This window comes from Arachis stenosperma, chromosome 10, assembly GCF_014773155.1.
Source record: "Arachis stenosperma cultivar V10309 chromosome 10, arast.V10309.gnm1.PFL2, whole genome shotgun sequence".
Classification (NCBI taxonomy): domain Eukaryota; kingdom Viridiplantae; phylum Streptophyta; class Magnoliopsida; order Fabales; family Fabaceae; genus Arachis; species Arachis stenosperma.
The window spans coordinates 22547988-22573096 of record NC_080386.1 but is presented as its reverse complement, the minus strand read 5'-3'; the positions used below and the strand labels follow the sequence as shown (position 1 = coordinate 22573096).

The 25109-nt window shown below is 40.5% G+C and overlaps 1 protein-coding gene across 1 annotated transcript; it reads right to left on the bottom strand.

Moving 5' to 3' along the window:
* Positions 1 to 20100: 20100 nt before the first annotated feature.
* Positions 20101 to 20619, bottom strand: LOC130956868 (uncharacterized). Its single transcript, XM_057883823.1, has one exon. It carries the CDS (start codon positions 20617 to 20619, stop codon positions 20101 to 20103), a length of 519 nt encoding a protein of 172 aa, XP_057739806.1.
* Positions 20620 to 25109: the final 4490 nt, after the last annotated feature.

Here is a 25109-nt window from a genome sequence, read left to right as displayed (position 1 = left end):
GCTTTCTTTAGGTTGAGAATCCAACCATATTCTAGCTCTGTCTCTTACAGCAAAAGGGAATAGCATCAGTCTATAGACCTCAGGGTTAACCCCATTAGTCTTGACTGTGTCACAGATTTGCAAGAATTCAGCTAAGAACTGATGAGGATCTTCCATTGGAAGTCCATGGAACTTGCAATTCTGTTGCATTAGAGAAACTAATTGAGGCTTAAGCTCAAAGTTGTTTGCTCCAATGGCAGGGATAGAGATGCTTCTCCCATAGAAATCAGGAGTAGGTGCAGTGAAGTCACCCAGCACCTTCCTTGCATTGTTGGCATTGTTGTTGTTTTCGGTTGCCATGGGTTCTTTTTCCTTGAAGAATTCGGTCAGGTCCTCAACAGAGAGTTGTGCTCTAGCTTCTCTTAGCTTTCGCTTCAAGGTTCTCTCAGGTTCAGGGTCAGCTTCAACAAGAATGCCTTTGTCTCTGCTCCTGCTCATATGAAAGAGAAGAGAAAAAGAGAATGTGGAATCCTCTATGTCACAGTATAGAGATTCCTTGAGATGTCAAAGGAAAAGAAAAATGGAAGAAAAGAAGGTAGAAGAATTCGAACTGGATTAGTTAGAGTTCGAATTGTGCATTGAGAAGGAGTAATACTCCATAAATAGAAGGATGTGGGAAGGAGGGAAGAGAATTTTCGAAAATTAATTAAAAGATTTTGAAAACATTTTGAAAATTTGATTGATAATTTTCGAAAATTGAAAGTGGAAGAGAAATCAAGTGATTTTTGAAAAAGATTTTGAAATTAGAAATCAAAAAGATTTGATTGAAAAGTTATGGTTTTAAAAAGATGTGATTGAGAAGATATGATTTGAAAACAATTTTAAAAGATATGATTTGAAAACAATTTGAAAAGATATGATTTAAAAAATTGATGACTTGCCTAACAAGAAAAGATATGATTCAATCATAAAACCTTTCTTAATAGAAGAGGCAAAAAAATGTTCAATCAAATCATTAATTGTTAGTAAGTATCTTTGAAAAAGGAAAGAAATTGATTTTGAAAACATTTGATTGAAAAGATATGATTTGAAAAAGATTTGGTTTTGAAAAACTTTGAAAACTTGAAAAAAAATTGATTTGAAAACAAAATCTTCCCCCTAGCACCATCCTGGCGTTAAACGCCCAGAATGGTATACATTCTGGCGTTTAACGCCCAAAATGCTACCTCTTTAGGCGTTAAACGCCCAACCAGGTGCCCTGGCTGGCGTTTAAACGCCAGTCTACCTTCTTCACTGGGCATTTTTGAATGCTCAGCTTTTTCTGTATAATTCCTCTGCAGTATGTTCTGAATCTTCAATTCTTTGTATCATTGACTTGAAAAGACACAAATTAAAAATATTTTTGGATTTTTAATAATCAAAATGCAACAAGAATCAAATAACAATGCATGCAAGACACCAAACTTAGCAGTTTGTATACTACTGACACTATATGAGACACAGAAATACTCAAGCCAAAAGAATTCAAAGATCAAAACAAGAAATATATGCATGGATTCGAAAAATGTAACAAAAACATGCATTTGACACCAAACTTAAGATGAGACACTAGACTCAAGCAAGAAACATCAAATATTTTTTTGGTTTTTATGAATTTGCAAAATTTTTTTTTATTTTTCGAAAATTAAGTGGGAAAAGGTATCAAAATTCTTAATGAGAATTCCAGGAATCAGTGCAATGCTAGTCTAAGACTCCGGTCCAGGAATTAGACATGGCTTCACAGCCAGCCAAGCTTTCAAGGAAAGCTTCGGTCCAAAACACTAGACATGACCAAAGGTCAGCCAAGTCTTAGCAGATCACTGCTCCAAAAGCAAAATTGATGAAAATCAACAAGCTCTTGTGGTGATAAGTTGAAACCTCGGTCCAATCAGATTAGACATGGCTTCTCAGCCAGCCAGATTTCAACAAATCATCATGAAACTCTAGAATTCATCTTCAAGAATTTCGAAAAAAATAAATACCTAATCTAAGCAACAAGATGAACCGTCAGTTGTCCAAACTAGAACAATCCCAGGCATTGTTACCAAAAGCTTGCTCAAAACTTGAACAATCCCCGGCAACGGCGCCAAAAACTTGGTGGCGCGAAATTGTGAACAATACTTTTCACAACTCTCATAATCCCTGGTCATGAACTCCAAAAACTTGGTGGTTCAATTCCATGGCATTACATAACTTCGCACAACTAACCAGCAAGTGCACTGGGTCGTCCAAGTAATACCTTACGTGAGTAAGGGTCGATCCCACGGAGATTGTTAGCATTGAAGCAATCTATGGTCATCTTGTAAATCTTAGTCAGGCAAACTCAAATGTATATGATGATGAACGAAAATAATATAAAGATAAAGATAGTGATACTTATGTATATCATTGGTGTAAGAGCTTCAGACAAGCGTATGAAGATGCCTTCCCTTCCGTCTCTCTGCTTTCCTACTGCCTTCATCCAATCCTTCTTACTCCTTTCCATGGCAAGCTCGTGTAGGGTTTCACTGTTGTCAGCAGCTACCTCCCATCCTCGCAGTGAAAGCTAATGCACGCACTCTGTCACAGTACTGCCAATCACCGGTTTGGTTCCCTCCCCTACCGGAATAGAATCACTCTTTTGCGTCTGTCACTAACGCCCAGTAGGTTACAGGTTTGAAGCACGTCACAGTCATTCAATCATTGAATCCTACTCAGAATACCACAGACAAGGTTAGACCTTCCGGATTCTCTTGAATGCTGCCATCAAGTCCTGCCTTTACCACGAAGACTCTGATCTCACGGAATGGTTGGCTCGTTTGTCAGGCGAGCACTCGGTTGTCAGGCGATCAACCATGCATCGTGTTATCAGGAATCCAAGAGATATTCACTAAGCCTCAGATGCTTGTAGAACAAGAATGGTTGTCAGTCACCTTGTTCATGGGTGAGAATGGTGATGGGCGTCAATCATCACCTTCATCATGTTGAAGAACAAGTGATATCTTGGACAAAGAACAAGCGGAATTGAATGGAAGAACAATAGTAATTGCATTAATACTCGAGGTACAGCAGAGCTCCACACCTTAATCTATGGTGTGTAGAAACTCCACCGTTGAAAATACATAAGCATAAGGTCTAGGCATGGCCGAATGGCCAGCCTCTCTAAGATAGCATAAAACAAAGATAGCTACCCAAGGTCTCGATCCAAAGTCAAAAGGTCCTACTTATAGAAAACTAGTAGCCTAAGGTATACAGAAATGAGTAAATGACATAAAAATCCACTTCCGGGCCCACTTGGTGTGTGCTTGGGCTGAGCAATGAAGCATTTTCGTGTAGAGACTCTCCTTGGAGTTAAACGCCAGCTTTAGTGCCAGTTTGGGGCGTTTAACTCCCAATTAGGTGCCAGTTCCGGCGTTAACGCTGGAATTTCTTGAGGTGACTTTGAACGCCGGTTTGGGCCATCAAATCTTGGGCAAAGTATGGACTATTATATATTGCTGGAAAGCCCAGGATGTCTACTTTCCAACGCCGTTGAGAGCGCGCCAATTGGGCTTCTGTAGCTCCAGAAAATCTACTTCGAGTGCAGGGAGGTCAGAATCCAACAGCATCTGCAGTCCTTTTGAGTCTCTGGATCAGATTTTTGCTCAGATCCCTCAATTTCAGCCAGAAAATACCTGAAATCACAGAAAAACACACAAACTCATAGTAAAGTCCAGAAAAGTGAATTTTAACTAAAAACTAATAAAAGTATACTAAAAACTAACTAAATCATACTAAAAACATACTAAAAACAATGCCAAAAAGCATACAAATTATCCGCTCATCATGGAGGGCAGGGCAAGGTTTTGTTCTTCTTGATTCCAAGGCACAAATTTGTGCTCTGCCCTTGTAGTGGGCAGGGCAGAGTTGCCTTTCATGCTTTGTTCCCTTATGTTGCCCTCCTAGAGGGCAGTGTGCCCTTGTAGAGGGCAATGCTTGCCTTCCTCATGTTGTGCGCCACACTTCTTCTCTCTTTGACCACATTTTCTTCTCCTTGGCCACACTTCCTTAGGCCACGCTTTTCCTTTTTTTTTTTTCTTCACCTACAATAAACCAAAACAACCACTCAAAGTATCACTAAATTCAAGAGGCTTATAAATCAATTAAAAATCAATTAAATTTAGCTTAAACCTCATGAGTTAACATTAATTTCATGGTGGTTGTTTGATTTAAAGAAGTTATGCATTTTCACTCCAAATCACTTACTTAGGATGCAAGAAAGTGCATAAAGACTAACAAAACAAGTAAAATAAGCTTCAAAAATGGGTATATGATGACTTGTCATCACAACACCAAACTTAAATCTTGCTTGTCCCCAAGCAAGCATCAAAACTAAGAGAAATTGAAATGAATAAGAAAAGAACACATATCCTTATTAGGCATATAGTAGAACTTGATTTTTGGGGTCTTCATGCAGACAATGATAACTCAAGTTATTGTTTGTTGTTACATAATATACATTTTTCATCAAAGGTTTGCTAAACTTGCTGTTATAATACTTGCTCTTTAATCACTCCCTTGCTAACTTTCCTTTCTTATAATGCTTAACAAGCTTATTCTTTTGGAGGTTTTGGTGTCAAATGTTGCAGTAATAGCCTTTGGCTTTATTTGTTTCTTTCTTTTACTCAACATCTTTCCACCACAGACACATGGCTTACTAATTCTTCCTAGGATCATTGATGGCCAGCATCTCTTTGGATAACTAAATGTTTTGTATCTAAGTTGCTCTTTATTATGGACTTTCAATTGGCCATCCCAAATCAGTTGATCTAAGTGACCGGGTTTTAAAATACCCCTTAGAATTTACTCATCCAAGCATATCTTAGTACAAGAACACCACAGGCATATGTCATAGGGTCCAAGCTATTGGTGTCCAACCTTTATTTTTTTGCTTTTCTTGCCACTTTGGCTTTTTCTTCTCCCTTTTCTTTCTGTTTTTGTTCTCAAGGGCTTTTTATTCATTGATAAGGGTCTTTATAACAGCAAGCTAACTCACACTTGAATGAGAATGAGATTATGCAACAATTATTTCATGAGTCATGCATTTAATCAAACATATATACCACCATTAACTTCCATTCTACTTATGCAACATTGGATATTCCACTTTTCAATTCAAACCAAATCTCTTTTATTCAAGCATATGGGAAACAAAGCAAAATTAAAGCTAAGTGATGGATAACAAGCATTATGCAAATCATTTCTCTAGCTACTTATTGAACAACAGAAAGTACAAGAAAAAGAAATAAAAAAGAAATAAACAGTAGAGGCATATCATGTTTCAGACATGCTTCTCCTTATTAGAAGAGTGAAAGAAGGGGAATGAAAGAACTTTGCCACCTTCTATTGGTCGTGGCTGCTGCTTGATTCTCCCTTTTTCTTCTTTCTCTTCACTAGCTTGGAATAATCTCGGATCTCTTCACCAGGACATCTTCTGCCCCAGACAGAATCTAAGAGTCCTGAGAGCCCAACATCTTCCAATCTTTTAAAGGTTGCCTCCGTATAGTGACGAGACCTTGCTTGTTGCTTGGCTTCAAATTCAGGGCATTGCTCAAATGGCTTGATCTGAGGATTGAGTGTTGGCAAATTATGGGTCAAGTACTCCAACCTTGCTTGCATGTTTTCATCATTCTCCATTCTTTGTGCATATCTCACTTCTCCCATGGTGTGATGAATATTCTTCCATTGATACAAGTTGTGACTGTATTCCCCTGCTTTAGCTTGACTAAAATACAGCTTATCATATGATTCCTTGAATTCTTTGTATTGCTCTTTTTGTCCTTCAAGAATCTGTGCTTGAAATTCTTGCTGTTGAGTCATCATTTGCTGTTGCCATCTCTCTTGCTTCTCCTCCATTTGACGCTGCCAAGCTTCTCTCTCCTCTTTATCTTTCAGATATTGCTCCCTAAACTCTGGATGGGGCTCTGGATATTTCTCTTGGCACCCCTGATTTTGCTCTTGTTGAGTCTGCATGAGTTGTTGAGATAGTTCTTCTATCGCCCTGTGTAGCTGGCTCATGTCTATGGCATCATGAGCTTGATTTCGTCCTTCCTCTCTTTGTGATTTCCTTTGCCTGGGAGCTACCACCCTTCTGGATCATCTTCTTCATTTATTCCTTCCATACTCTTCTTAGTGATCCCTTTTCCCTTTTTCACTTTTTCTGTGTCCTCATCTTCAAAGATTACTCCAGCTTTGTCACATAGCCTGAGGATGGTACTTGGATGTCCAAGACCACTTGATTTGCTTGTGCTATTGGCCATCTCTTGAATACTGTCGGCTATGAGTTGTGCAAGGTTGATCTCACCTCCATGCAAGATGCAGTATGTCAAGAGTGCTCGTTTGATTGTGACCCAAGAAGCGTTTCCAGTAGGAAGGATAGATCTCCTCACTATTTCATACCATCCCTTAGCCACAGGAGTGAGATTTATCCTCCTCAAGTGACTTGGAACTCCCTTTGAATCTCTTTCCCAATCTGTATTCTCCACACATAACCCCTGCAAGATCTCATCAGGATTATTTTCCATCTGCAATCTGGTTTCATAACTGGGCTCTGCATAAGTTATGGTTCTCAACTTGAGGGCCCTTGTGATGGCAGCTGGGCTAAAACTCACTTCAACTCCTCTGACATAACTTGTGTAAGGAGCACTATCTTTGCTTTCTTTTACAGCATTTGCATAGAACTCCCTGATCATGACTGCACTGATGTCAACAAGAGGAGCACATAAAAGTTCCCACCTTCTTTCTTTAGTGATTTGCCGCATGATGGGATATTCCCCATCTCTCAACTCAAGGCCTTTCTCATAAATGACATTCTTTGTCTCCATGAACCTATGATATCTCCCTTCATGGAATTGGGATCTAAATTTGGTTGCATCAAATGATGGAGGTTTGGCTAGCATAGGTTCCTTTCCCGGCCTTCTTTTTGAACTTGAGGATGCCATTAGATTTGAGGTAAGAAGAAAGGAAAAGTGAGAATAGAAGAAGTATGTGTTGTGTTTGGGATGAGTTTTGGTTCGGTTTTGTTGTGTGAGATAAGGGAATTATGTTGGTTTTGGGAGTAGAAGAGATTATGGCTTTCATATGGAAGTGGCTTGAATGAGTGTGTAGACCGTGTTGGTGCCAACAGCTATTTATAGGTGGATTCTTCAAGCTTTCCAACAAAACCATAATGAGTGAGAAAGGGACTCGTTGGTGCTCATGAAGGGTTAAGATTGAGTTGTTCATCCAAGGGATGCATGAAATGGATGGTCTGCATGTATTGTTGAGGCTTTGACGAGGATCCTCCTCCCATTGGCTGCATGCATTTAGGTGTTCAATGATGCATGCATGTAAATTCTGTTCCCCATGAGCGCGTTCTTCTAGGCACATGTGACCATCCTCTCATAGCTGATCCTAGCCGTGGCCCCTCCTTGAGTTTGTTTCAATCTTTTTCTCCTGCATGAACCAAAACAACTAGCCTTAGAACATTGATGTAGTCATTGGCAATTGATTTGTACTAAAGGAAAAGAATTATTTTGTTTTGTTTATTACTATTTATTATTTAAATTTTTTTTGTGTCAATTGTGTCCCTTAATTAAAGATGCTAAAAGTTGGTGAACACCAAACTTATCTTTTATTGAGGGGACGGCTTAGCAATGCAAGCCATTCTTCACAATTGATGTAATTTTTAAAAAAAAATTTGATGCATGATTCCTTTCTGTATGGTTTTGATTCCATGATTGGGAAGTGATCTTCTGAACATTGTTATACATGCAGACACCAAACTTAGTGTTTGGTCATATGCTCCATCAAAAGAATTACGCATATGTTCTAAGAATAGCTCCCTTTCTTTTTGAAAAGCAAAAATTAAGTGTGCCTTAAGGGACACCAAACTTAGAAGTCTGACTCATGCTCTAAAATGAAATATGCATTTATCAAATATGAAAGTTCAAAATCATACTCAGGAAATCATAGCTTATTAAAGAGAAGACAGAAATCTTAAATCATGGGTTGCCTCCCATGAAGCGCTCTTTTATTGTCACTAGCTTGACATTGGACTCCCTTTAGGGTGGTTGATGTTGGTGATGTCTCAACTTGTCACCTCTCACTGTAAGCTTTCTCTGTGTGCCTTGATGCTCAATTTCAATGTGCTCAAGAGAGAGTACTTGGTTAACAGTGTAATAATCTTTTGTTCCCAGCTGTTGATACACTAGTTGCACCTTGTCACCTTTGGCAAATCCTTCTGTTGGGATTTTCTTATTCTTCCACCCTTTGTAGGCCTTTTTCTTGTTTTTCTTCTTTTTCTTCCTTGTTGATATGCTTCCTTTGACAGTGACTTGAGTTGTGATACCTTCCTTTTTGTTTATTATCCCAGCTTCTTTTTGAATTCCTTTTTCTTCTTGTAGATGCTTGTTTTCCTGTTCTCCTGCCTTGTCGATTGTTTGCTTTGGAAGGAAGTCACCACTTGTCTTGCTTGTTTCTTCATTCCTTTGTAATTCTGGAAAGACTTTCAAGGTGATGCTTTCCTCATGCATCCTGAGGGTTAGCTCTCCCTGTTCTATATCCACAATGGCTCTAACAGTGGCCAAAAATGGTCGACCAAGTATTATGGAGTCATTTCCATTTTCTGAAGAGTCCAGGATCACAAAATCTGCCGGATAAATGAACTTGTCAACCTTAACTAAAAGATTCTCAATCAGCCCCTTAGGATATACTACTGATTGATCCACCAACTCCAAGGATATCTGTATTGGTTTCACCTCCTCTATGCCAAGCTTCTTTACCAAAGAAGATGGGATTAGATTTATGCTTGCTCCTAGGTCACACATCCCCTTGTTGATGAATAGGCTTCCAATAGTGCAGGGTAGGAAGAAACCTCCAGGATCTTCAAGCTTGGGAGGGAGTCCCTTTTTGATGAGTGCACTGCATTCTTCACTAAGCATTACAGTCTCCTTCTCATTCCAACTTCTCTTCTTGTTGATGAGCTCCTTTAAGAACTTGGCATATAGAGGCATTTGCTCTAATGCCTCAGCCAAAGGTATGTTGATTTCCAGCTTCTTGAAAGTCTCAAGAAATTTGTGGAAGTGCTGATCCTTTGTTTCTTTGTGGAATCTTTGTGGATAAGGTATTGGGGGTGTCAAGTTTTTCTCCCCTTGAAGTTGTCTTGGAATCGATTATTCCATGATCTGCTTTCCCTTTTTCAGACTTTGTGGTTGGTTGTTTTCTTCTGTGAGTTCTTCTGGGACATTCTTGGTTGTCATGTCCTTGTTGATGGATTCATCATTCTTTGTTGGCTCATTGTCATTCTCCATAAGTTTCTTTGTTGCTCCTTGGTTACCATCCACTAACATCTTTCCACTTCTTAGTTGCACGACCTTGCATTCTTCCTTTGGGTTAGGAATGGTGTCACTTGGTAGTGAGCTTGCTGGTTTTTCAACAGAAATCTGTTTGGAGATTTGCCCAATCTGCCTCTCTAGGTTCTTCATGGAAGCTTCTTGGTTCTTTGTTGTCAATTCTTGGTTCTTCATCATTTTCTCCATAAGCAGTTTTAGATTAGTGATCCTCTGAGAGTCTTGTGAGATTGGTTAGTTTTGGGATGTTGATGGATGATGGTAAGTGCTTTGGTTAGTTGGGTGGTTATTGGGTAAGTGATGGTTAGAATTGGGGTAGTTATTTTGTGGTTTTCTGTATGTATTTTGGTTAGTGTTCGGCTGGGGGTTGTGGTTTGTGTTTTTCCAATTGTTCTGACTTGAGTTTCTTTGCCATGGTTGTTGGCTTTGATTGTGGTTGTCTCCCCATCTGAGATTGGGATGGTTCTTCCAAGATGGATTGTAAGTATCACCATAAGCTTCATTTGTTCCAGGATTTTGGTTGTGCATGTATTGGACTTGCTCTTGCTGTTGCTCCTCTTGGGTCTCTTCACTTTGCACCCATGTGGTTGATGGTTGGCTTGTGGTGCTCACTGCTGCCACTTGCAGGCCATCAATTCTTTTGGCCATTTGCTCAAACTGTTGTTGAATCTGCTGCTGCATCATCTTGTTCTGAGCTAGAATTGAATCCACTCCTTCTAACTCCATTACTCCTCTTCTCTGTGATGGTTGGCGTTGTCTTTGATGAGCAAAGAAATATTGGTTGTTGGCCACCATATCAATGAGGTTTTGAGCTTCCTCTGTGGTTTTCATGAGTTGTAATGAGCCTCCAGCTGAGTGATCAAGTGCTTCTTGAGCCTTTAGAGTAAGTCCTTCATAGAAGTTTTGCAACTTATCCCATTTAGTAAACATCTCTGGTGGACATTTTCTCAATAGAGCTTTATATCTTTCCCATGCTTCATATAAATTCTCAGCCTCCATTTGAGTGAATGTCTGCACCTCAGTCTTCAATCTTATGATTCTTTGAGGGGGTAAAATTTGGCAAGAACCTTGCTCACCAAATCATCCCAAGTGTTGATGCTTTCCTTTGGGAACGTTTCTAGCCATTGAGTGGCTTTGTCTCTGAGAGAAAATGGAAAGAGCAACAACTTGTAACTGTCAGGAGGCACACCATTGGTTTTAACAATGTCACAAATCCTCAAGAAGGTGGATAAGTGTTGATTTGGGTCCTCCAATGGTCCTCCTCCAAAAGAACAGTTGTTTTGAACCAAAGTGATGAGTTGTGGCTTTAATTCAAAGTTGTTTACATTGACATTGGGGGGAAGAATGCTACTCCCACAGTGTCTAGCATTTGCAAATGTATAGGAAGCCAGTACTCTTCTTTGTTGTTGATTATTATTGGCTCCTCCTTCTGGTTGATTGGGATTTGATGGATCTCCTTCCATTTCTTGGAATTCCTCCTCAGATTCTTCCTCTCCAATAACGTTCTTTCCTCTTTCAGCTCTTCTTATTCTTCGAAGAGTTCTTTGGTCAATTTCAGAGAGGATAGGGGAAGATCTTCCTGTACCTGACATACAAACACACAGCAATAAACACACAGATCCAGAAAATCAATAAAACTTCAATCTATAGCTAGAATGAAGTTTTAGTTAGTTTAAGCAAAAATTCAAACAGTTAGTGTGTTAGAGAAACAGAAAAGAAAAAGTGCTTAATCTAGACCTCCACTTCACTTAATCATTGTCAATCTATTTCAATCCCTGGCAACGGCGCCAAAAACTTGATGTGCGGAAAACGATCCGACACAAAACTCACCGGCAAGTGTACCAGGTCGCATCAAGTAATAATAACTCACATGAGTGAGGTCGATCCCACAGGGATTGAAGGATTGAGCAATTTTAGTTTAGTGGTTGATTTAGTCAACCGAATCAAGTATTGGTTGAGTGATTTGTGTTTAACAGGAACTAAATTGCTTGGAATGTAAAGGGGGAAGGGAAAATTGCAGTAAATTTAAGAGAAGGAAATTAAACTTGCAGAATCTTAAATAACAAGAAAGTAAATGACTGAAACTTAAAGTGCAAGAAATGTAAATTGCAGTAACTTAAATTGCAAGGAATGTAAATTGCTTGAATGTAAAAGGGATTTAAGGACAGGGATTTCAGAATTTAAGCAAGAGAATGTGAATTGCAACAATCAATAGAGCAGGAATTGAATTAGAAACAATTATGATTCAAACAGTAAGGAAATAAAGTGCAGCAGAGGTTCACAGAAGAACCAAAAGTAAATTGGGATCTCAGGTCTCCAGAGACTAGGTAGCAAAGCCTAGATCTCAATTGCCTTCCCAGATCCAAGTTCACAAAGCTATTGACAAGAAATTGAAGAAGAAGCAGTAAAGGAAATTGAAATTCAATTTAATTGTGCAGAAAGGAATTAAAGAGATTTTGAATGGAAGTTGAGACAGAATTTCCTCAACTCTTCACACCCAAAACTCAAAACAAGAAAAGTAAAAATGCCCCAGCAAGAACGAGGAAGAAGAGAGATCAATTCTCCTCCCCAATTCTCTGAAATCTCAGTGAAGTCACCAAGAGAAGTTGCAGAATTCAAAGCTCCAAAGAAAGTATTAAATTCAAAAATCAAGTAAAAGGTAAATGTCAAAGGTTCAAAAGTGAAAGTAAAAGTCCTAATTACATCAAACAAACTCCTATTTATACACTTTCTATTCTTGGATCTTGGGATTTGGATGGGCTTTTGATTTGGTGAAGAATTGAATTAAATTGGATTTTTAATTCAATTTTTGGCCCATGAGAAGTTGCTTCCAGGAGGCTGCCCTGCCCTTGTGGAGGGCAGGGCAGGATTTGATGCTTGGTGCGTGCGTGGTGCGGCGTGGTGCAGGCTTGGTGCACAGGATGCTGCCCTGCCCTCGCCGAGGGCAGGGCAGAAAAAGTTGGTGCGCCAGAATTGTGCTGTGGTGCGCTGTTGGTGCTGCCAGAATCGTGCCTTGGTGCGCCAGAATCGTGCCACAACAAAATGCTGCCCTGCCCTCGCGGAGGGCAGGGCAGTGTTTCCACTTTGACGTCCCGAGTTCGAAACCTGGATGCTACACACGCTACCCATTTTCCTTGGCTTTCTTGGTACCAAAATGAGGCTTAATTCCTTGCTTCCTCATGGTCCCGTGTTCAACTCTTGTGGCAAGCATTGTGGACATTTTCCTTTGATTTTTTTCCCTTGGTGAGCCCGATACTGCCCTTGTGGAGGGCAGGGCAAGGTTTTGTTCTTCTTGATTCCAAGGCACAAATTTGTGCTCTGCCCTTGTAGTGGGCAAGGCAGAGTTGCCTTTCATGCTTTGTTCCCTTATGTTGCCCTCCTAGAGGGCAGTGTGCCCTTGTGGAGGGCAATGCTTGCCTTCCTCATGTTGTGCGCCACACTTCTTCTCTCTTTGACCACATTTTCTTCTCCTTGGGCCACACTTCCTTAGGCCACGCTTTTCCTTTTTTTTTCTTTTCTTCACCTACAATAAACCAAAACAACCACTCAAAGTATCACTAAATTCAAGAGGCTTATAAATCAATTAAAAATCAATTAAATTTAGCTTAAACCTCATGAGTTAACATTAATTTCATGGTGGTTGTTTGATTTAAAGAAGTTATGCATTTTCACTCCAAATCACTTACTTAGGATGCAAGAAAGTGCATAAAGACTAACAAAACAAGTAAAATAAGCTTCAAAAATGGGTATATGATAACTTGTCATCAATAGGGACTGACTCAAACATCATGTTCCGGAATGTATTTGATGTCATGGGGCTCAAGGAGAGTGACCTCAAAAGCCACCGTCACGGGGTCATAGGATTGGGAGACAATTACATCAAGCCCGATGGATCAGTCGCTCTCCTGATCTACGTTGGTTCCGGGGGAAGCAGGAAGTCGGCGATAGCGGAGTTCATGGTCCTGAGAGGCTCCACAACGTATAACATCATCTTAGGTAGGAGATCAATTAATAAGATATCGGCCATCATCTGCACGAAGCTCCTCACGATGAAGTTTGTGATGGATAATGAATCTGTTGGGATGATCTAAGGAGACCTGGAGACGGCGGTTGCTTATGATAACGGCAGTCTACCACTTAGAAAGAAATGAAAGGAAGTAGGCGGGGTATTCCTAGCAGATTTGGATGCAAAGATTGACGAGAAGCTAAAGCCTGAGCCTCAAGAAGAGCTAGAGAAGTTCCGAGTAAGTGACATGGATGATAAGTTTACATTTGTAAATTGAAACCTCCCCCATGAATTGAAAGAACCTCTCATGGAAGCTATTAGGGCAAACAGAGACCTCTTTGCTTGGACTCCCACTGACATGCCAAGGGTAGACCCCGACTTTATGTCACACCACTTAGCCGTGAAACCAGAAGCCAAACCATTTACGCAGCGTAGGAGGAAAATGTCGCTTGAAAGAGCCGACGAGGTAGCCACGTAGATGGCTACCTTGTTGGAAGCCAGTTTTATCAGGAAATTAGACTACTCAATATGGCTCTCGAATATGGTGCTTGTAAAGAAGGCAAATAGAAAATGAAGGGGTGCATTGATTACTCAAATCCCAATAAGGCATGTCCCAAAGATTCATTCCCTCTTCCTAACATCAATGCCTTGGTAGACGCGGTAGCGGGATATCAGTTTTTGAGCTTCATGGATGCATAGTCAGGATACAACCAGATCCTGATGCACCAAGCTGACGAAGATAAAACGGCATTTATAACGCCGACAGGGACCTATTGCTACAAAGTCATGCCATTTGGGCTAAAGAATGTAGGAGTGACCTACCAGAGATTGATGAACAAAGTCTTTAAAGACCATATTGGTATGTCACTAGAGGTTTATGTGGATGATATATTGGTAAAAATGGCTGAACTGAGTAGTTTGGTAACTGATCTAGAAGTCATTTTGCCTCACTCCGGAAACACAATATGAGGCTGAACCCCCTAAAGTGTGCATTAGCCATGGAAGTAGAGAAGTTTCTGGGATTTATGAACACACAACGAGGAGAAGAGCCTAACCCAAATAAGTGCGAAGCTGTTCTTTGGATGACAAGTCCGGGTTGTGTGAAGGATGTTCAGAGGCTGGAAGGAAGGTTGACGGCTTTGTCTCAATTCCTCGGTGCGTCGGCACCAAAGGCGCTACCCTTCTTCAACCTAATGAGGAAGGGGATGGCCTTTAAGTGGACCCCAGATTGTGAAGAAGCTTTCAATCACTTTAAGAAGATCTTGTCGGAACCACCAATACTCAATAAGCCAAAGGAGGGCGAGCTCTGTATCTCTATCTTGTAGTGACTAAGGAGGCCATGGTGCCTGCCTTGGTTTGGGAGGAAGATAAGCTTCAGCAACCCGTGTACTTCATAAGCAAAGTGCTCCAAAGGGTGGAGTTAAGGTATACTAGGCTGAAAAAGTTAGCTTAAGCTCTGCTGATATCCTCCTGGAGGCTGAGGCCATACTTTCAAGGGCACCCGATCACCCTGAGAACTGACCAGGCGGTTCGGTAGATCCTGCAGAAGCCTGACCTGGCGGGGCATATGATAACCTGGGCAATTGAATTGTCTCAGTATGACATCTAGTATGAGCTTCGTCATACGATCAAGGCACAAGTGATGGTTGATTTCTTGGTTGAAGTGACCGGAGATATTCTCGAGGACCCGAACACACGATGGAAACTCCATATTAACGGAGCGTCCAACCAAGCGTTCAAAGGAGCCGGGATCATTTTGGTTTTGGAAAGCTTAGAGGGAATGACCTATGAGAAATCTATCAAGTTTGATTTTCCAGTTTCTAACAACAAAGCAAAGTTTAAGGCCCTTATAGGCAGCTGGTGCAGGAATCGAAATTCTCAATAGCTTAACCGACAAGTGCACCAGGTTATCTAAGTCATACCTCAGGTGAGTGAGGGTCGATTCCACGAGGATTGTCGGACTGAGCAAGCAATGCTTGTCAAGTTGGACTTAGTTAGGTGAATCAAAAGGAGTTTGGTGAGTTGCAATTTGTATAAACAATAAACAAGTAGATAAAGAAAGCAAATAAGAGTTTGGTGTAAAACAATATGAGAAAACATTTTAGGCTTCGGAGATGTTTATCTTTCCGGAGTAAAATTTCTTACCAACTATTTTAACAATGCATGATTTATTCTATGGCAAACTGTAAATGTTTAAACCCTAATCTCTTAGGGATTTAGCATCCTCTAACCTTCATTAACTGCCACTCTTGTGGTTATTTAATTTCGATTAGAGGGTTAAGTTAAGAAAACTAGTTTAACACCACAAAAACCCTAATTACCCAAAGCTAACAGGATTTTATGTCACATATCCTAATTAGTTCGTGTAATCAGCAATTCAAGAATAATTTGTTTTCAAGCTGTAGTTCAAGCGAGATAACTCTCTCAAGAATCACAAGAGAACTCAAGTAGAAAATGGTCATACTCTTGTTCCACCCAATTCATAAGATTAAGAACGAAAACAATCCTTAGAATTGAATCAAAACATTAATTAAAATAGAAAAGCAATAGTTCTAATCCATAGAAATAAATAGAGCTCATAACCGTAACCAAGAGGTTTAGTTGCTCATGACTTACAGAGAAATAAGGGTTTTGAAAATGTGCAAAAGGAAGAAGAGCCGAATCCTAAGTGATCTTTTTCCTTTTATATTAACCTAATTAGATATGGAAATAAAATATAATAATAAATCCTAAGACTAAAAGATATTGTTTGTAAATAAAAATTACAAAAAAGAAAATAAAATAAAACTAACACGTGCTCAATCCACTTGAGAGGCTCAAAGAGGGGGTGATCCGGACTGCTGTTGGCGTTTAACGCCAGTTTGGACGTTAAACGCCCCATAGGGGTTGATGGCGTGATGGCTGAGGTCCCCTGCTAGCACTAAACTCTAATTTGGGAATTTAGCGCCTCGGGGGGTGCTAACAACTTTCTTCCTTTTTGCTTCAAACTTTGCCAAATTGCTCCGAATTTCACCTGAAATCATAAAAACACCAAAACAACTTAAAGTAGAATCCAAAGAGGATTTTTGCACTAAAATCAAGTAAAACTAAATAAAATCTAAATAAAAACAACTAGAAAATGATAGGAAAAAGGGTATAAGATGCTCACGCATCATAACACCAAACTTAAATTGTTACTTGTGCTCAAGCAACCAAAACAATATAGGACCAAGAAGAGAAAATGTATGAGCCTTGAGTTGTCATTTAAGCTCAGGTCTAGTTATTGAATGGGGCAAAAGACATACACTCTAATTCTAAATAGCTTTGGCATCTCATTATCCTTTGAAGCTCAGAACTATTGGTATCCTTCAGAACTAAAACTCGGATGATATTATAGATTCTCTTCTTTAGGCTCCAATTAATTCTTGAACACAACTTTTGTTTTTCCTTGGTGTTTTACACCTTGAGCCTAGCTGTGACTCTAAGTGTTTTGTCTTCTAGCTTAACTTGAAACAAGAACACCACAAGCACTTAATTGAGGAACTCCTTGGGTTCAAAATTCTCTTTCTTTTTCTCCCAGAAAGTGGTGCTCAGAGCCTTAGGCATACTCTGTCACAGCAATGGGTTATGATTTTAAGTGTTCAGTCTCAAGGGTTACTTGATACTTTCACACCACAAGCATATGATTAGGGAAAACCACTCTTTTGAGCTTTAGATCAGTTTTGACCCTCCTAACTATTGATGATCAAAGCCTTGGACCTTTTTTTATTTCTTTTTCTTTATTATTTTCTTTTCATTTTGCTGTTTGTTTTGCTTCAAGAATCAATCTGTTTCTTATTTCAGAGACTCAATAATACTTCTCTAAGTTTCTGTTCTTCAAGAACCAAAATACTCAACTCCAATATCAAATATGCACAGTTAATTCATACATTTAGAATAGAGATATTACCACCACATCAAAGTAACTAGAATACGCAATATATACTCAAAATCTCATGCATTATACTACTTTTTCTTTTGATTTTTTTGTTTAACCTCAGCAAGTGATACATAAGACATATTTTTAAAATAAACATAAAGTACTAAAACAAATGCTAACTAGAAAACAGGAAAATTCTACTAGTGATCATGCAAACTTAGAAAAGAAAACAGAAAATAGAATGAATAACTGAAAAACAGACATAAGATAAAAGAAGGGAGAATGAAACTCAACCTCCTCAGTGATGGTGGCTACTGCTCCCTCCGGGGAATCTTCTGAAGTGCTTAAGCTCCTCTATGTCACGCCCCTACCTCCTCTGTTCCTCCATCATCTGATGGAGGAGTGCAGCGTGACCCTGATGCTCTATCCTCAGCTGATCAACAGATAATGTCAGCTCCCCTATAGATGTGGTCAACTAATCTCAGTAATCACGGGGAGGGACGTAAACTCCCTGAGGCATCTTCGGAAGATCCTATGGAGGCGGTGGAACTAGCTCCTGCTACGGTCCCTGTCCAAACTCTCTAGCGTGCTCCATATTCTTTCTTTGTGATTAGCCTCTCAACTCCAATCGGGGTATCTCCATCAATGCGACCTCCAGCTGCTGCACATAGGTGGTAGATGAGATGAGGAAAAGCCAGTCTCGTAGTGGTGGAGGGCTTGTCCGCTATCTTGTAAAACTCGTGAGGGATCACCTTATGCACCTCCACCTCATTGCCGAGCATAATATAGTGAATCATCACTATTCTCTCGACTGTAACCTTAGAACTATTACTCGTAGGGATGATGGAGCGTTCGATGAACTCCAACCATCATCTAGCAACTAGCTTGAGGTCATGCCTACCCAGCTGGTATGGCTTACCTTTGGAATCCCTCCTCTACTGAGCTCCAAGAAGGTAGATGTCTTCAGGGACTTGATCTAAATACTGGTCAGTATTGACCCTCTGAGTGTATGAATGAGGGTCCTCCCCGAATGGTGGTAACTGTAGCGCCACCCTCACAATCTCCATGTTGAAGTCCATGATATGCCCTTTGACCATGGTGCGCCAATTCTTCGATTCTGGGTTCACGCCTATAACATGCTTGTATGTCACCCAAGCATTAGCATAAAACTTTTGCACCATTAATACTCCAACTTTAGTCACGGGGTTGGCCAGAACTTCCCAACCCTATCTCAGAATCTAGTATAGGATCTTCAAGTACTCCTCCGGCTTCATATCGAAGCGGACCTCAGGAATCACCTTCTTCTTGTGCACGACCTCATAAAAATGCCCCTCATGTGTCTTAGAGGAGAACCAAGTGAAGTCCCATGGGTTGGAGGTGGGCGCCTTCTCTTTCCTCTTCCTTGAGGAGGATTCTCCGGTATTGGGTGCCATGGAAATAGTAAAAAATAAAGGACCAAAGCAGAGCGCCCAAAACCAAACTTAAAAATTTTGCTCGTCTTCGAGAAAAATAAAGATAGAAAATAAAAAAAGGAAAAGAAAAATGGATAGGAGGAGAGGAGGTGAAGGCTTCGGCCTTGGCTAAAGGAAAGTGGAAATGAAAAAGAAGGGAGTATGTATGGTGAAGAGGAAGGAAGTAAGGAGATAGTAGTGTGAGGTGTAGTGAAAGTGAATGAAGAGAGGGGTATTTATAGGTGAGAGTGCATTGTGGTTTGGTCATGGGTGAAGGGTGGGGGGAAAGTTGAATTTGAATTTGGGTTGTTGGGAGGAGAGATGGATGGGATAGATAAGAGGGGATTGGGTGGAGTAAGAGGTGGGTTGAGAGAATCAAGGGAAGATGGGTGTTGGGATGGATGAATGTGGATGGAAAAGTGGGTGAAAGAGAAGAGAGAATGGATAAAGTTTAAATGTGTTAAAAGTGTTTGGGAGTAGGTTGTAACTAAGGGCTAAAGCCACGCCTCCATTCTCGAAACTCCCCCCTGGGCGTTAAACGCTGGTTTTGGCATTTAACGCCAGATGGGGGACACATTTTTTTTTGCTCCCCTCATGGTGCTAAATGCCAAAACTGGTGTTTAGCGCCCCCAGCAGGTCTCCTCCAGGATGTGCTATTTTTCCGCCTAAGTTTTCCTGTTCCTGTTCTAAGTGCTGTACATGATCACAAATGTTAGAAAAATAGGAAAACTATGAAAATAAATGAGAAATAAAATGAAAGAAAATCAAACTAAAGTAAGACTAAAATAAAGCAAAATAAATTAAAGGATACCTATGGTTGGGTTGCCTCCCAACAAGCGCTTCTTTACCATCATTAGCTTGACGGGCATCTCCTCTAAGGAGGAGGATCATAGGGGCTCAGATCTTCACCCCTCATTGTGAACTTCTTTCCTGTGCTTTCATGAATTAGCTCAACATGTTCCAGAGACAGGATTGTATTCATAGTGTGTGGTATGACTAGACTTCTTGTGAAGACTACTCTCATGCCAGGTGAGAAGTCTTCAGTAGGAATCTTCTTATTCCTTCAGCCTTTGGGTACTTTCTTCTTGGTGCCTCCTCCATCTTTGATGGGTGGTGAATGCCCAACACCAAACTTAAGTTTGATGTCCGAGGGAACTGTATGGCTTCCAACCAAGTGGGAGGGCTTAAGCACTAAACTATACATGCTAATACTTCCTTTGTCAGAGAGTGGTTGAGGTTTAAAAATCTTGAACAACAAATAGTCCTCATTCATCCTTAGGCATAACTCTCCTCTCTCTACATCAATCAGGACTCTTCTAGTAGCTAGGAACGGCCTTCCTAGGATGACGGAGTTATCGGTATCCTCTTACGTATCAAGTATCACAAGTCTGCAGGGAGGTAAAGGTCTTCAACCTTTACTAGGACATTCTCCACCAATTCGTATGCCTGCTTTCGGGACTTGTCGGCCATCTCTAGTACAATTCTTGTGGCCTGTGCCTCTTGAATCCCCAGCTTCTTCATCACAGAGAGAGGCATCAGATTTATGCTTGAACCAAGGTCACACAGTGCCTTCTCAAATGTGATGGTCCCTATAGTATAGGGAATCAGGAAACTTCTGGGATCATGCATCTTCTTGGGTAGCCTTTTCTGGACTAGTGCACTACACTCCTTGGTCAATATCACAGTTTTATCTCCCTTTAAGACCTTCTTTTCAGAGAATGCACTTTTCAAACAGGCCATATAGGGAGGCATCTTCTCCAACACCTTAGCAAAAGGAATATTGATGTGTATCTTTTTAAAGATTTCCAAGAATTGAGTGAATTTCCCATCCTTGGTCTCCTCTTGCAGTTTCTGAGGGTGTTGTACTTCAGGCTCTTGTGCCACCAATAGGGCGTGCATCAATGCTTTTCTAGCTTCTCCTTGAGCCTTTTCTTCCTTTCATTCCTCAGCAGCATGCATCTCTCTATGCTCAGCCTCCTTGCCCATGGTGAGGGCCTTGCACTCTTCCTTTGGATTCACCTCTGTGTTGCTTAGAAGAGTGTTGGAAGGTCTCTCAGGTACCCTCTTACTCAACTGACCCACTTGTACCTCCAAGTTCCGAATTCAAGCTCTTATCTCTTGCATAAAGTTGTGAGTGGTCTTGGAAAGTTCAGAGACTATTGTGGCTAAGTCAGAATTGTCTTGTCTCTAAGAGGGTCCTTGCTGCTGTTAAGAGGGCTGGAACGTATGGGTGTTAAACCTGTTCTGATTGGATCCGCCCTGGTTGTTAAAGTTCTATTGGGACCAGTGTGGTTGCTCCTTCCACTCAAAGTTAGGGTGATTCCTCCATCCTTGATTGAAAGTATTGGCATAGGGATCATTATTGGGATTTCTAGAGGAATTTCCCATGTAATTTACTTGCTAAGTGGTGGGTTGAGCATAGCCACAAGCGTCCTCTTGGGTGAAGCTCCCAGTCATGTCATAGGATGCATCTTGAGTGTTGACAGTTGAAACTTGCATCCGAATCAAGTGTTGAGAGATCATGGTAATCTGTTGGGATATGATCTTGTTCTGAGCCAATATGGCACCCAGTGTGTCCACCTCCAAGACTCCTTTCTTCTGCATTATCCCAGTGTTCACAGGGTTCTTCTCAGAAGTGTACAGATATTGGTTGTTAGCAACCATCTCTATAAGCTTATTAGCCTCTTCAGACGTCACCTTCATATGTAAGGAACCACAAGCAGAGTTGTCCAGTGACATCTTGGCCATCTCAGAGATGCCATCATAAAAGATATGCAGCCTGGTCTACTCTGGAAAGATATCAGGGGGACACTTCTTGATCATCAGCTTAAATCTCTCCCAGGTCTCATAAAGGGATTCTCCATCTTTCTATCTGAAGGTCTGGACATCCACCCTAAGCTTAGTCAGCTTCTGAGGTGGAAAAAATTTGGTCAGAAATCCAGTTACCACCTTGTCCCACGTGTCCAGGCTTTCCTTGGGTTGAGAGTCAAGTCACTGTTTTGCTCTATCTCTAATAGTAAATGGGAAGAGCATGAGCTTGTAAACTTCAGGATTCACTCCATTCGTCTTTACAGTATCACAGATCTGCAGAAAATTAGAGATAAATAAATTGGGGTCCTCCTATGGGAGTCCATAAAACTGGCAGTTTTATTGCACTAGAGTGATCAACTGTGGCTTCAGCTCAAAATTATTGGCACCAATGGCAGGTACTGAAATACTGCGCCCATAAAAGTCAATAGTGGGGGCAGTGTAAGAGCTCAGAGTCCTCCTTGCATGCTCATTAGCATTCAGATTTTCTCCATTAGGATCCATAATGAGCTCTTCAGCTTCCTTCTCAAAAATCTCCTTGAGGTTCTCTTCGGCTTTGTAAGCCCTTGCTTGTTGCAAACGCCGCCTTAAGGTCCTCTCAGGTTCAAAATCAAACTCAAGAAGGGGTTCCTTGTCCCTGTATCTGCTCATAATCAAACAAGAGACAAAGAAAAGTGGGAGTCTCTATGTTAGAGTATAAAGAACTCCCAGTGAGATATTCATGTAAAAAAATAAAATAAAATAAAGTAAGTAATTAAACTAAAAAAATTTTGAAAATAAAAGTGAAAGAGTAACTTATAAATTTCGAAAATTAAAAAGCAAAAGACTCTAAAAATTTAGAAATTGAAAAGAAGGGAAAAACACTAATGGGACACCAAACTTAAAATAAAAAATTAAAAGAAAATAAATAGGGCAAAATTTGAAAATAAAGAAAATTAAATAAAATAAGAAATCAAAAATTAAAAAGAAAAAGTAAATAAACAAAAAATAATAAAAATACCTAATCTAAGTAATATGACAACTAGTAGTTGTCAATCACAAACAATTCCCAGCAACGGCGCCAAAATATTTGGTGTAGCAATTCGAAATTCCCAACAGCTTAACCGGCAAGTGCACCGGGCCATCCAAATAATACCTCATGTGAGTGAGGGTCGATCCCACGAGGATTGTCGGACTGAGCAAGCAATGGTTGTCAAGTTGGACTTAGTTAGGGGAATCAAAAGGGGTTTGGTGAGTTGCGATTCGCATAAACAATAAACAAGTAAATAAAGAAAGCAAATAAGAGTTTGGTGTAAAACAGTATGAGAAAACAATCAAGGCTTCAGAGATGTTTATCTTTTCGGAGTAAAATTTCTTACCAACTATTTTAACAATGCATAATTCATTCTATGGAAAACTATAAATGTCTAAACCATAATCTCTTAGTGATTTACCCTCCTCTAACCTTCATTAACCGCCACTCTTGTGGTCACTTAATTCTGATTAGAGGGTTAAGCTCAGAAAACTAGTTTAACGCCACAAAAACCCTAATTGCCTAAAGCTAACAGGATTTTATGTCACATATCCTAATCAGTTTGTGTAATTAGCAATTCAGGAGGAATTTGTTTTCAAGCGAGATAAATCTCTCGAGAATCATAAGAACTCAAGTAGAAAAGGGTCATACTCTCGTTCCACCCAATTCATAAGATTAAGAATGAAAACAATCCTTAGAAATGACTTTAAACTTTAATTAAAATAGAAAAGCAATAGTTCTAATCCATAGAAATAAGCAGAGCTCCTAACCGTAACCAAGAGGTTTAGTTGCTCATGACTTACAGAGAAACTAGGGTTCTGAAAACGTGCAGAAGGAAGAAGAGTCGGATCCTAAGTGATGTTTTTCCTTTTATATTAACCTAATTTGATATGGAAATAAAACAAAATAATAAATCCTAAGACTAAAAGATATTGTTTGTAAATAAAAATTACAAAAAAAAACAAGAAATTAATAAGTGCTAAATCCACTTGAGCGGCCCAAAGAGGGGGTGATCCGGACTGCTGTTAACGTTTAACGCCAGTTTGGATGTTAAACGCCCCATAGGGGTTGATGGCATACTGGCTAAGGTCCCTTTCTAGCGCTAAACGCCACTTTAGACATTTAGCGCCCAGGGGGGTGCTAACAGCTTTCTTCCTTTTTGCTCCAAACTCTGCCAAATTTTTTCGAATTTCACCAAAAATCATAAAAATACCAAAACAACTCAAAGTAGCATCCAACAAGGATTTTTGCACTAAAATCAAGTAAAACTAAATAAAATCTAAATAAAAACAACTAGAAAATGATAGAAAAAGGGGTATAAGATGCTCATGCATCAGCGGCTTAACTTTAGCCAAAGAGGTTGGAGTGACAAAGCTCGAGGTCAACAACGACTCTGAGGTTATGACTTCGCAAATGAACAGGGCCTACCAAGCCAGGGACCCATTGTTGTAAAAGTATTTGGTGAAATTAAAGCAATTGTGTAAGGATTTGATGGAGGTAGTGGTCCAGCATGTGCCAAGGGAGAGAAATGCCAGAGCAGACCTTCTGTCAAAACTGGCGAGCACCAACTTTGAAGCGGGAAACCGATCTCTTATCCAGGGCTTGGCAAAGGAGCCATCGGTGACCCTTTGTTTGACCCAAGTTCTGGACCCTCCCTCTTGGATCAGCCCGATCCAATGTTTCCTCGAAGAAGGAATGCTCCCTGGAAATGAAAAGGATCCCAAAGCAATAAGAAGAGAGGCGGCGAAGTATGCAGTAATATAGGGACAACTGTACAAAATAGGACTTAATCAACCCCTGCTGATATGCTTACACCCCGACCGAATGGACTACGTCCTAAGCGAAATCTATGAAGGATGTTGTGGCCATCATATTACGGAAAAGCCTTGCCCCAGAAGCTCGTTAGAGCTGGATACTATTGGCCTTCTATGATGACGGATGCTTGGGAGTTCGTGAAAAAGTGCAGGAAGTGCCAAGAAAACATGAATTTCCACAAGGCACTGGCAGAAGAGCTAAGTTTCATGCTGGCCTCCCGGCCTTTCTCCCAGTGGGGAGTCGACCTCTTGGGCCCATTCCCGATGGCCCCATGGCAAGTCAAGTACCTCATTGTAGCTATCAACTATTTCACTAAGTGGGTGGAGGCAGAATCGTTGGCTAGTATCTCATCTACGAATTGTCAGATGTTCTTATGGAAGAAAGTGATCACTAGGTTTGGGATCCCAAAGATAATTGTGTCGGACAATGGGACGCAATTTTTTGACAAAAAATTTGGAGAGTTCATGACAGGACTGGGGATCAACCAGAAGTTTTCCTCCATAGAGCATACCCAGAGTAAAGGGCAAGCTGAGGTGAAGAACAAGGTCATCCTCAGTGGGTTAAAGAAGCCTCTAGATCAATGAAAGGGCTCTTGGGCAGACGAACTGGCCTCTGCCTTGTGGCCTTACAGGACAGCACCACAATCTTTAATCGGGGAGATGCCCTTCTGGCTTACGTACAGCGTTGACACGGTCATTCCTATAGAGATCGGAGAGCCAAGTCCAAGATTACTCCTAGGTGGCGGTAGTGAAGT